The 14,603-nt window shown below is 33.1% G+C and overlaps 2 protein-coding genes across 2 annotated transcripts; both read right to left on the bottom strand.

Moving 5' to 3' along the window:
• Window positions 1–1,918: 1,918 nt before the first annotated feature.
• On the bottom strand, window positions 1,919–3,249 carry LOC125585733. Its single transcript, XM_048755365.1, has 3 exons — window positions 2,834–3,249; window positions 2,667–2,751; window positions 1,919–2,585 (listed from the first exon to the last, which is right to left on the bottom strand). Exons 1-3 carry the CDS (start codon window positions 3,244–3,246, stop codon window positions 1,920–1,922), a joined length of 1,164 nt encoding a protein of 387 aa, XP_048611322.1. The 5' UTR covers window positions 3,247–3,249; the 3' UTR covers window position 1,919.
• A 286-nt stretch (window positions 3,250–3,535) lies between these two features.
• Window positions 3,536–6,009, bottom strand: LOC125586030. The gene is made up of 6 exons (XM_048755811.1): window positions 5,889–6,009; window positions 4,805–5,790; window positions 4,028–4,714; window positions 3,863–3,943; window positions 3,718–3,789; window positions 3,536–3,565 (listed from the first exon to the last, which is right to left on the bottom strand). Exons 1-6 carry the CDS (start codon window positions 6,007–6,009, stop codon window positions 3,536–3,538), a joined length of 1,977 nt encoding a protein of 658 aa, XP_048611768.1.
• Between the last annotated feature and the right edge of the window lie 8,594 nt (window positions 6,010–14,603).

Below are 14,603 nucleotides of genomic sequence, written 5' to 3'. Positions count from 1 at the left end.
TATACGAATACTAACGGTATTCGAATACTGACGGTATACGAATACTAACGGTATTCGAATACTGACGGTATACGAATACTAACGGTATTCGAATACTGACGGTCTACGAATACTGACGGTATACGAATACTCACGGTATACGAATACTCACGGTATTCGAATACTGACGGTATTCGAATACTTAAGGTCTACGTATACTGACGGTATTCGAATACTTAAGGTCTACGAATAATTCCATTACTCACTTTTATTACTTAACATTCATAACTAGGGATGTCAAATGGACTGAAACCTATTAAGTCCAAATTAGATGGGCTAAAACCATTTGGACATGGACGTCCAATTTGGAATGGTTTATGGTTCTATTTGGAAGGGTCTGTTTTGGAATGGTCTTTTTTTGTGTTTGGACAATTTGGACTAGGTACAATTTGGACTTAAGATTAATGTCCAATAAACTGCTTTGTCCAAAGAACATACCCATTGGACATGGACAGCCCAATTGACATCTCTATTCATAATTCCATTAATATTTATCTTTACTCATTTTTCATTGATTAAACGGTATACGAATACTGAAGGTATACGAATACTGAAGGTATACGAAGAAAACATATAACATTGACGAATACTTTAGGTCTACGAGAGAAAACAGATAACATTGACGAATACTTAAGGTATACGAATACTTAAGGTCTACGAATACTTAAGCTATACGATAGAAAACAGATAACATCGAGGATAACATAAATAAAGTCCTAGAGGATGTGAGAAATGTTGCAGCATATCCAAAATAGCCTGCAGTTTTTACAAGAACCTTCAAAATCGACTGTGTAATCATGGCCATAAAGGCAGCTTGGTGACTTGATTACCTCATCATCCGGAAATTTGAAAGATGCACCATATCTGTTCATGTATGGCGCTCCAAATGATATCAATCGCCACTCTAGATCAGCTCCCAGTCCAACTATCGCATCCGAGCGAAGGTCATAGTGATTAGCTTCGAACTGCTGAAACAGTTTACTGGCTTCCTTGTCATTGCCAATACACACGTTGAAAATGCCGACTGCTAAAGTTGATAAATCATGATTTGGGACATTTGGTTGCAATATTCTAATACATTTCTCAGGACCTACGATCAGTGCTGCATAGAGCCCTTCATAGTAGATAGCGTTTGTGTTGCCAGCTGTTACGCACTTGATGAAAAACTCTCGAAACTGACCACCAGTGCAGATTTGACATGTTGCAAAGGTGACCATTGGCTGAACATTACACTTCCTTAAGACGGAGGGTTCGTGGACAAGTGCATAACCGCGTTTCCCAGCCCGCAAAATACCACCAAGATAGTAGAATGAATCCGCTCCCACCATCTCTATTATTTTACACAAAATTTCTTCTGGAAGATTGGGGATGTTTAGAGATGCCATACTATTGAGTTCTGTTGGAGATGTTTATCAGAAGCATTGAATATGTATATATAGAATAAAGAAATAAACAAAGGAGTCTTATGAGTTACTAGGAAAGTTATTGTCCCCTCCCACATTTTGTACCTAACACACTCAGAGAAATAGTTATTGCAATCAATTTTTAAATTTTACACTAATACTTATTAAATGAAACAGTAAAAACACCAACTACTTCTGAAATTGTTTTCCTTTGAAACAAATAACTAACACACTATGGTGAGATCTTGCATGGATATTATACTCTAATAACCCTAAACCCTAAACATGCAACCCTAAACCCTAAACACTAAACCCTAAACCCTAAACCCTAAACCCTAAATATATAAGAAATACGATATAAAACCTTCAAAGATAAACTGATCTGTTTGAATTATAGTGTCTGGATGAATGAAAAGATACAATAACCGTTAACAATTCGGTTTAACAAACGAAATGAAGCAGGCAGTATACACGTCTTCAACCATCGTTTTGAACTTTTGCGTTTCCAATAAATTCTTCATAGGTATCCATCGCGTATTTCTGACGGAATATGTCCACCTTTTTGTCATCGATCTGCCCCATATCCTCATAGGAGTATCCCGCTGCATGCATTTCCAGAAATTTGACCGCGCATGGTCCACAGTCGCCAGACCTTTCGTTGAAGTAAATATTGTCTGGACGCACCCATGAAAATGCTTGGTCTTCTTCAGGATGACTACTATCGGAAGGAGGCGAAAACGCAGCTAAGACATGAGGCAATGCGCGTAGAAGATAAGCCATGTGCTTGTTCACCTCATTATCGGACTCATTAAGGGGAATGTTGCAGTCCAAAATCTCCACTTGTCTGCATGTCAAGTTGATCACAAGACCAACCCAATGATCTTTTCCCCACATCATTGGGGCGTACACCCTGTCCACATCAACCAACAACACCTTCTTGTCATTCCGACGCGGCGTTTTTCCGGTGAAACTGAAACTGACAAGCCCTCCCCAGTTGAATCCCAATTTATCTGAGGCCTTCTCGAACTCTGCGAACTTTGATATGATGCCCGCAATACTGAAGTAGTCTACAAATCTGCACCTCCGACTCAGATAATTGCGTCCATGTCGCCTTACTAGCATACTAATTAGCACAGAAATGTGCTGAAAAATATGTACAAACCATTAGAAAAATATGTACAAACCACTTGAATAAAACGGATTAAGTTCTGATGAATGGAATACCTCGGTACTGACCCAATTTGTTGGCCGCGCCAACGACAGGAAGAACTTATTTGAGACATGGATCCCAATAACAATTTCGAATTCCCTGAAATTTGAGAACAAACCAAAAGTCAATATTAAACATTTGACAGTCCAAGAAATTTATACAGTATATCCAAACAACTTACTGTGCCGGTTTCTCGCGGAGAATTGACTGAAACTCTTGAAACTGCGCTTTCTCCAAGTCTGCTAAGGGCGTATATTTGGGTTTCTTGCAGCTTTGGAAAAGCTTCTTCAATCTCTTGTCTGGGGTGTACACTCCTCCAATCTTTGTTGAACGTCTCGGAATACGCTTCGTCTGGAGGTCATCTTTTTTGGTTGAGCTTATTGGAATACATTTCCCTTCTAGCTCTGCTTTTTTTAATGACCTAGTCAGATATCGACTCAGCTTCGAATTCCCAACGTCTGGTGTGCGACATTCAGTCATCGGATCATCCTCTGGCGGTGTCTTGTAATCTTCAGAATTTGTCGGTGACGCTTTACCACCTTGTTCCTCCGGCGGAAGGACGTAAGATTCAGGATGAGACCAAACGGTAAGCATCCTACAAGTGTTCTCCTGTGGATCTTTATAGACATTGTCACTCCGTGTCCCCTTTTCAACCTCTTCTGCTAACAAATTTAGCCCTGATATTGGAGACTCATCTCCCCCCTCGCCCTGACAACGTTCAGATATAGCTCATTCAAATACTTCGATTCAGATGTAGTTTAACATTAAAATACCTAATCAACATAATCTGTACACCTGGCAAAATTATCTGAACACTTGACTAACTAATATGAATACCTCTGATCTCTCACCTGAAAACTATCAAACAGATCAGTATACCTGACTACTTAAGCTGAACACCTCTTAAATTAACCTGAATACCAGACCAAACAAATGAGTATTCCTGTAAACCTCATAAATTAACATGAATACCTGAACTATTAACCAGAATACCAGACCAAACAAATCAGTATTCCTGTACACCTCAAAATTAACCTGAATACCTTAACTAAATAACCTGAATACCTGACCAAACAAATCAGTATTCCTGTACACCTCACTAACTAAAACGAACAACTGATAATCTACGCTGAATACCTGGCCAAACCAAGCTGAACAGCAAAACATAATATATCTAGAGCCTATAAATTCATTGTTATAATCTATTTACCTCCAACGGTTCCGGGAGAGTCGGTTTTGCTGGCTTTGCCGACTTCGAGAAAGAGGGGCCTTCGCCCGCCATTGAAACTACCTACACGTTGAATTTTCCTCAAAAAAGTTAGACCGGGATTCAGGCATTGTTTATCATTAAAAATTGTAGGAGCAGTTTGATTACCTTTTCCCAGAAGCGAGCATTTGGCGTACGGCCATCACAATGATTATCATGCATTCTCATCGTCTCATCGTCGCTAAACCCATCGCCGTTGTTCTTCTTGTGTTTCTTACTATCAGACCAAAATATTTCAGCTTCATCATTACCATCACCACTGAACGGACGTCGCTTCTTTGGACCTTCCATGCCGGTAGGGTCAGCGTGACTGTTGTCTCTGTTTGTTTTACCGGCTGCTGTGTTTTGCGGAACCGTGAACGAGCCTCCCCTATCATGATGCAACCAGTCAAAAATCTCGTTCCGCAATTTACCCAACTGCGTTTTCAGTTCAACTCGTATCCACTCTTTCAGCTCTTGCTCCTTATCTGATAAGTTTCCTGGTTCAGCCTGTTTACATATCCCACGACGAGGTCGAATAGGACGCTGAGGCGCCTGAGTCGAACTTCCAGGTTCATCACATGCTTTCCCAAACCGATTAGACGGCTTTTGACACTTCTTTTTGACACCAACACCTTCAGCCTTTTCGGCTGGCTTCAGAGGTGGAAGGGATGAATCACCTCCTCTAAAGTCTGTTGCTTTGAACTCGTGCCCTTCCCGCATTCGACGAACTAAGTTATCTATTTGGGGATCGATTACTTCTTTCTTCCACTTTGGATCCCCACCTTCATCTGGGATTGAATACGTAACAATAACCTCAAACAAAGAACACAAACATTCATAAGTACACAAAGTTTGAGCGTCTTAACTTCTGTTTTGCAAATAAGATAGACAACAGCATTGTACCTCAGTTTGGGTTTCCACCAGAAGTATGTCTTCAAAATTCAGAAGTGCATTTGTTGAGTCGCATCCTTCTGGTTCTTGCAAGAAAGAAGTGGTTTTATTAGGTTCGGGAATTTTCTCAAGCAATGAGGGGATAGCTTTAAAAGCAAAAAGTTGCAGCGCCAGAGGGAACCCATAACACGCTGTTGACTGCTGTTTCAAACGAAGGCGCATGACCGAAAGGGATTTATCCATTTTAGAAGGATCAGAAGGTTGAGGTGGTCTCAATCTAGACAGAGTGCTGACGAATGCCTCTCTCCCCCATGGATATTGAAGAAATGATCTGGTGTCTTCCAGCATCTCGACGTAAGCAGGCGTCACACGAAGAAGTTTGTGACCACAAACCAGGAGCCCATCTACAAGCGCAATGAGAGCTAGTGGCAACCGCTTCCACTCAGGAAGACTAGGCTGTTCAAGCATACGAAGAACATCTGGTACAGTCACGTCTTCATCTTCAGTTTCAAACAACTCTTTCCACATACGTCCAGGTGTGGCATCGATAGATTCTGACCCGTTTCCAACTTTTTCCCTTTCAGGCTCGCATTTCAGCCCCGTGATGTCTCCGAACTCACGCAGAGAAAAGCGTAGTGGCTTGTCTGCAAACAAGAACCAGAGCTCATATAGGCGCATCGTAACCAGCTGACGGCTGAGGAGAGAATGTACAAGTTTCGCAGAGTTTGAGCAGCGCGATACAGGTAAGTGGAACAGAGCTCCAAACTGACTTCCTAGCAGACAATTCATTTCAGGGGAGCCTCTTAGCAACTTCACTAACGATCCAATGATACTCGCCTTTGAATAGATGTTCAGTCGAGGTTTGCCAGGATAGCAATTACGTGCGAACAGTCTTTCCGGGAAAGTCGGCGTGGTGACAATAAATTCCGGCTCGGTGGATGCAGCTTCTTCTTGGTCGGTGGATGCAGGTTCCTCTAGTTCGGACTCCGTGCTAGATACTGAAATACAATGACCAAATCCAGACATTTACCCAACGCTTTATTTTTAAAAACTTTTTCCAAAGAATTTCACAGCGAAGCTTAGCGAAAGGAGATACCTGCATAACGAGACGCAGTTTTGCCTAGTCGGGGAATTTTCTTGGGATTTGCCTCTCTATCACTGGCGCATTGACTACGAGTCACCCTCCTCGAGGGCGTTACGCTGGAGGGGGATACCATGCCGATCTGGGTACAGTCGAGAGTGGTTCTTATGTGGGATTCTTCTTATGTTTGGTTCTCAATTGCAGCTGTTTAGAGGTGGTTCTGGTATATTTTGATATAAGGGATGTTTTGGTTTTTCTAATTTCCTTCTTTTTTATTCTTTTATTAGGTTTTTTTTTATTTTTAAATAAAAAATCAAGAGATGGCACGGTCGTAATATCAAGAACCACGCGCGCCCTCTGTCGACATTTCACAAGTCTGGAAAAGGCGATTCGCCCAATCTTCTAATTTAAATTCGAGGTCGCCCAACTCCCTAATATCAAACTTGCAATTTGCCCAATTTACCAATTTTTTTCTACTTTTTACCCATAGCCGCCGAAAATGTTTTAAAGAGAAGAGAGATTTCATCGGTGCAGTTTGATTTCTCAATTGTTAAAAAGTTAGAATACAATAGAAAAGATGAAAGAGCTTCGATTCCAAATTTGGAGAAGTCGAGTTCCGTCACGTTCGGAGCCTTTAACTATACAAGCAAACAAGAAGTTACATTCATCCCATCTTTTCTTTTAGTTCTTCACACAAACCAAGAAAAATCGTCGACGCATAGCGGCATAGATATTTTCCAACTTCAGTACTCCCACTATTTTAAAACATAAGATGTTTTAGCCAAAACCACAAAAATTAAAACTTATTTTTGTCTAGAAATATAAATTAAATAACTCAACCAAATATAAAAGTAATCTGTAAACTGTAATTGCCTAGTTGGTTACACAATTTTCAACAAAATTTAAATACATCTAAAATATAAAAAATTATATTTCAAAACATCAACAATAGCTTAAAACATGTTATATTCAGAAACAGAGAGAATATTCTTTTTTACTCCTAGTGATGCAGTAAACAAAATAGTTATATTACACCATCAACAGTGTTTGCTGTGAATGATCATTAATTTTCAAGTGTAAAATCCTTAATATCTTCATGAACACACTTTCACTTTCCATATACCATTAGCAGTTATGACCAGATATGTGAAGAAAAACGCTATACCGGTTTGACATGCACCTTTTAATATGTTAGTGTATATATAAATATTTACAGATGATGTCAAAAGAAATATTTACAGATATGACTGGCTCGAACAAATCTATAATAAACATTTGATCGATCTAACACGTTAATTATATTTACCTCTAACATGCTAGTTAAAATTACAACAAAACTCGTTTTCGACTACATTACATGTAGTGGATGGATGTATTTTAAGTCTCTTGAAAGTGCAAATAGTTTTTAAACACTTTTAGTTTGCATGGTGACTAGACGAATAGAAGAAGAAAATCTAAAGACATATTATAAAGTATGTGGTGTATTTAAGAAAACATGAAAAAGAATTCTAGATAGTAGATACTACGGTTATGAATGGTGAAATGGTGAGTGCGGATTTCTAAGCGGTTTTACCTAAACCGCAATTGTTACACCATTCGCAATATTCATTAAAGAGATGTGGGGTTTTGTAAAACCAAAAAGGAAAACCGCAAATGTATAATTTGTTCAGTGTATCTATATATATAAAGTAGACTTTGTTCTCCTCTTATGACATGTGGAAAAGGAGTTTGTTGACATGTGTCCACATGTTTTTTCTTTTTGTATTTTAGATGCTTTTTTTTAAGATTATTATAATTTGCCTCATCACTTTCTAATTGAACACTATCTAATCTTTCTCACATTAAGTATCATTATGGTTTAAGAATCTATTTTATTGGTCATTAAAATCTAAAAAAAGTAAAATAATATAAATATATTTTAAATATTTAATTTGTTCACAACTAAAAATAGCATAAATTATCTTCATTTTATTATTTTTATTATTTTCTATTATTTCTTTTTACAAACTATATATTTATTTTAGTATTAAAGTTATAAAATAACCAAACTAAAAATAAGAAACGAGAGCACAACACAAAATTTAAACCTAAAACCTCCATTATACAAAATGTCATAGTAACACTAATTCAATAGAGGTCTAGAGCTGAAAGGAGATCAAGAACGATGACTAACTTACCTCATTGTACCATAAAGTGTCTTGGCCATAACAAGTAAAAATAAAAAAAAGATAGAAAGATAAAATCTGAAACAAACCAATCCTCCGAACAAAAATAAGCGCGATCAAGCACCAACGCAAATAACCAAAAAAGTGGACCAGGGGGAGAATAATAATCGGAAGGCCAAAGTCACCAAGAATCAGGAAGATACATGCCTAAAGTAGTGGAAGCACAACCATTAGCAAAAAAGGTAAGAAACACCTCACAAACTAAACAAGAACAGACAAGGCTCTGAATAGAAAGGACCAAAGCTCCAAGAGACTAACTCCGCACACCTATACCAAAGAAAAATAGGTAGAAGAGAAACAACCTGAGGGAGGGATAATAGAAACCAACCACCGCGAAATCAGAGAATAAGCTTGAGACCAGAAATAACCTTCAAAGCCCACATAGCATACACACGAACGAAAACATTATGCAAACCTAGAGTGGTAAGCATGGCGAAAGGGAGAGCTACAAGATATGCGAGCAGCGATGAAAGCTGCAACGAGATGAGAAAACAGAGAGGGAAAGGGAGACAAAACAAAATCAACAAACTGTAGAACTGTCCTCGAGCTATGAAAGAGAGCATAGAAGTCAGATCCCCAAAAACTAGATCTTGAAAACCAAGACAAGCAAAGACTATTGACGGTAAGCCAACGACGAGGAAGACAACATCAAAGACGACTAAAATCTTACCCAACCCAAGGAGATGCAGTTCTTAACATCAGCCGTAATCTAAGGAAGAAGATGAGCAACCAATATTGACTGGAAAAGCCTACACACTACAAGAAAATAATTATATTGTGACAATTTTTTTGGTAGCAATGAACACAATTTCGTAACAATATAATTATTGTGACAGAATTGTGACAGGTTATGAACGGTTACAATAAGGACGTCACAAATTTTCATCGTAACAAAAAACGTCATAATTTGTGACAAAATTATTTTGTAACTAGTTTGTCAGTAGCAGTGACGAAAATTAAAGTAACAATAACGTTACAATTATTGACGAAAACATCGTCTAAAAATGGTCTCCTTTTGTGACGATAAGAATGTCCCAGTTCCGTAGCTGATTACAACGAAAGTTTAGTAACATACTGTCACAAATAGAGACTACAAGGTCATCACCAATCCGTTACACTCACATCCATCAAATTATTTGACTATTAAAATTTTTAGTTCCGTCAATTGGTTATTACTAAACTCCAGTCACATTTTTGTCTTAAACAGCTACTAATTTCTTGTCTATAAACTGTTATTTTGTACTGAAGTATGGTCACAGCTCACTTATATTCTTAGCCTTCCATGTTAGCTAAATAAGCACTAATAGTGAAAATAGTTTAGAGTTTCACAACATTTTAGCTATTTTTTATTATTATGAAAGTTTTCAGAAATATATAATCGACATACATAGAAACTTACAACATAATACAATAGATTAATCATCATAAATATTAACAAAAAAGACTAAAATCATAGCAGAAAAAAAAAACTAAACGAAGAAAGAGATCCCAAAAGCAGATGAAAACAACTGTAGAGATTCATCAAAGCATGTCTTGTTATCTCCATAGTTCCCTTGTCAATAGAAATTGTTGTGTCTTACAAGATCCCGATTAATTAATCGACGTATTATGGAGCTCTTATTGTCATCATCACCATCTCCAAAAGCCACATCTACAGTTGACAAACAAACAAAATAGAAAAGGATGAATAACCAAAGAAAGTTAGCATATGAAAAGAAAAATCCAAAAGTATGAAATCGTTTTGAGTTCAGAACAATAAGCCATTTAAATAATTGACTGCGAAAATATAAACCTAGAACAGAAGATTAGCCACATGTGATGTACTCTTTGAAATCATGAAAAGTTATTAAAAAATGAGGGACTGCTTTAATTTTGCCTGAGAAGAGTTTTTAGGGTAAAACTGAAAGAGAGGATATTGGACTTCCCATTGAAGTGTAGGAGGAGTTAGTGCTTTATTTATTTATATATGGTGTATTAGTTGAAATATTAGGGTATTAGATGACGATGGCAACAACCCAATTTAAAATCCTCTTTTACCGGGATTCTTGATTCTCCTATTAATTTTGATAAAATTTGGTTTGTTTTGGCTTTCTTTCCTCTTTCTTTAACTAATTAGATTTTCTTTTTAAATCTACGTAGATATTCATTCTAATAAGTGAAAACTGATTCTTACAATAAAAAACATTATGATAATATAATTCTCGAACATATATAACTCCTTAGCTTAATATCAATAGTTTTAGTCACTTGATTGCCACTTTTATTGATAACTTCTAGGTTGTTCATACTTATCATTTAATTAAATGTACATATATATATATCATGAACAATGAATATTCTCTTTTCAAGTCAACACTAATTGAACAATAATTTGTAGTGTTAGTTGCACATCAGCATAAACTGAATTATCACTTTCACGTTACATGGTAGTGAAACCTAAATTTTTGGTTAAGAAATTCTATTCCTCTCTTACATGTATCATGATTGAGTCACCCACACTATACATTACATATTTTTTATGTTTATTAATCCAATAAAAAGACTAAACTCTATATCTTATAAAGAATATAGTTTGATGAAGAACTCATGTATATGTAGTTAAGATTTTTAATTTCTGTTATAAAAAATCTAACCCATGAAAACTATTTATAACCACAAACCCAACTCGAACACACAAACATTCAGTGTTGAGAATTGTAAGCACTTCAATACACCATGCCTTCACAATTTTGGGGCCCTAGAATTGTCAGCCTATGGCAAATTTATTTTTTGAGTACACAATACTCGATCACTTCAATTGTATGCCTATGGAAAATGCCTTTCTGAATACACTATAATCACGATTCACGATTATGCTAAAACTTTTGTAGTTTAAGAAACTTGTTAGATACTTAAGATATTTTTAGTCATACTTATTAAAACAATCCAGTTATAATTTTATACCAATTCGTCACAATTATTTAGTCTTTTTGTCACAGTATGAGACTAACTATTCCATCACAACATCGTCACAAAGACAACCGTAAATATAGTCACAAATATGTCACGGCTAATACATTGTTTATTATCGTCACTCTTAGGTAACCAATTGTGACAAAAATGGATTACTACTTAGAACGTCATAATGTTGTGACAAAACAGCTACACCTTTGTGACATAATAAACTTAGTCACCTATCGTCTCCAAAATGTCACAGATTTGTGACAAATATTTTTTTGTCACAAAGTTTCGTAACAATAACTGTATTTTTTTGTAGTGACAACATTGTGAGAAACAACCATACAATTGGGAAGTCATAAAGTCAATTTACAACAAATTCCGTATAATCTCACCGACGAAGAAGGCGAGGAAGAACAAGAGCAGGAGGTGAGTTTTTTTCCCCGTGATGGTGAGAAGCACCGCACACTAGAAAGGTAAACGAAAAACAGAGATGGTAATGGCTCAAGGTCAAAATATGGAGAGAGGAAAAAAACATCTTAAAAGTTATAATGTTCAAAAATACGAAAAAAATAAAATACAATTTTGACGTTGAAACCTTAATCTTAAAATCGACAAATGCCTAAATGCAAAGTTATTGAAATTCAATACGCTTTTACATTATATGCTCAATACACTACTAACAAGTACTATACACACAACAACACATTACTGAAAAAAACACAAAAAATATTAACTTATCACCTACTACTACGTAACACACTAAAAACACTAAATAATGATCTTAACAAATAAAAACGACCACAAAATTACATTATTCAAAAAGTCATACTCTTAATAACAATTAAATAAAACAATTGTGGACTATCTAATCATTTTCGCACAAACTATTATTATATGAAGTTTGATAATCTATTTTATTGTTCATTAAAATTCAAGATGAATAAAGAAATAAATAAAATAATAAAAATATATTTTAAATATTTAATTTATTCACAACTAATAATAACATAAATTTTTATTATTTTATTATTTTTACTATTTTTTATTATTTTATTTACAAATTATATATTTATTTTATTCTAGAGTGAATTTACTTAGTAAACTTATTGACATAAAATAGAAAACATAGGTATTGTGATATTGTAACCAATAATTGTTAAGTTTTGGACAAAACAAATACTAAAAAACCATATTGATATATCATATTATATTATTAACCATTTATTCTTCGGTTTACATTATGTTTACATTTGACTTATTTTAAAAATTAATATTATTTAAATATGATTTAAATCTAATAATATCAACTTTACAAACGACCAATTTAGTGAATTTCTAATTGTAACATTTATTGATAGTGTACTATACCACTTTTAATAAAAATGGCATTAAAATGGCACACATAAAAATAAAGTAAAAACATTTTTTCAAGAAAAATAATTATCAACAATCCTGCGCGTAGCGCGGACACCTCCTAGTATATATAAATAACGCATTTCAAATTGGTAACGCATGCAAGAGGCAGCGTTTTTACTGAATAAGGCACTAGCAATAATAGAAACTAGGTGATTTTTTTGTGCTCATGCACATATATAAATATTTATAAAGTAAATATATTATAATAATTAATTTATATTTATTTTAATTTTAAATTAATTTATAATTTGTATACATAATTTATATTAATAATATTCTATTAATTTAGTTAGACATATTATTTTAGATATTTTATATCTAGTTGGTTTTTTTACTGTCGATTTAGTTATCATTTGGGTATATTTGATTGCATCTATTTTTCTGAATTCAACTATTAAATGTTTTATTCTAAATATATTAAAATTTTCATTAATTTTCTTATTTGCATTTAGGTTGGTTATTATCTTAAACATGTAAATATATTTTAGGAAAATTATGTATACCTTAAGATATATTGTGCTTAGAATAAAAATAAAAATAAACTAAAGTGTCTGACCAAATTACATAATTAATATAACGATAGTACTCTAAAGCATATATATAAGTACATATATAAGTAACTAATACATTTTTAGAAGTTCATGAACACATATCAATATTTACAATAATTAAAATATTTTTATAAATTCTAAATAATTTTATGCCTTAGATTTATTGAATAGTAAATTGAAATTTATTTTAAAAAATCTTAAATTGAGAATTCATATTTACTTTGGTATCTTGATTATATATTAAGTTCTACAAACAAAAAAATTAAAAACAAATTATATATTAAGAAACCATATAATTTTAATAATGATAAATATAATATATCTCCCTCGTTAAAGTATATAGTGTTATTATATTTTAAAATATTACGTAATTATTTGATTTGCTTTGGTATTCACATTATATACAAATATATATATTTTTCATACAAGAAAATATAGATATAAAGAAATTATTTTATTACTTCAAAATTATATTTTATGTTATTTATAAATATTTTTTAAAATGGAATATTACTATTTTCTGAACTTTCCTTTTTAATGAAATCATATTATATATACATATATTTTCGTTTTTAAATTTGATTTTTAAACTTTATAAATATTTCCTTTTTATTATATATGTTATTTGGAAAATTTTAAAAAGGAAACTAAATAAAAAATTAATAATAGTATTTTAATGTAATATTTTAATTCATTAAGGGTATCAGTGTAATCAATCACCGTGAGAGTTAACGTGAGCGCAACACATAGGAAACTGACTTCTCAAATAATATTATACAGATATAAATGTTAATCTAGCATACTTACTTACAATTTAATAATAATAACAATACATATTTTTATTTGCATCTTCAAATTTAATAACTTTTTCTTATTTGTACTTTGTATAATGTATATAGATTAAATTAAAAATATGAAACATATTAAAACCGACTGAATATATTTATATTATTATTTAAATCACTTTAATATTTAAAATTTATTAAAAATAAAAATTTATAGACATTTAAAATATATACTATAAAATATAAATATATAATATGTAACCGTATCGTTTATTTTATCAAAACCACATTTATCAAATGCATTTCAATATAAGACATTTTTATTTTAAAATCTATTCAAATGTTAATATATTACTAGATCTCGACCCGCGCAACCGCGCAACCGCGCAAGTTTTTGTTTTCATTTATTTTTATATACACATTTTAATTTCAATTCTAAATTGGTATATATTATAATATATATGTGTCTATCAATTTTTAAAACATAATAAGTGTACGGTATATTTTTTCATTGATTAGATTTTTTCAAACTTTCACATGTATTTCTATCTTCTTCTATATATATATTTTTGGATTATTATTAAAATCGTAACTATATATATAAAGATTAGTAAAATATTGTTTTATTTTCATATTCAAAGATATTGTAACTTTTCACAAATTTAGAAAGTTTTTAAAAAATTAAAATTTTCGCTTCATAGATTTATATTATCGAGTAAATAATTAAACATTTAGTTTTTGTTTAATTTTTAAAATAAACTATATAGTTTAAAACAAAAATTCATTGGTTTAAGCACTACAAGAAAACATATT

The sequence above is a fragment of the Brassica napus genome, chromosome C4 (assembly GCF_020379485.1).
Source record: "Brassica napus cultivar Da-Ae chromosome C4, Da-Ae, whole genome shotgun sequence".
In the NCBI taxonomy this organism is placed as follows: Eukaryota; Viridiplantae; Streptophyta; class Magnoliopsida; order Brassicales; family Brassicaceae; genus Brassica; species Brassica napus.
This window is presented reverse-complemented; position numbering and strand designations above follow the sequence as displayed.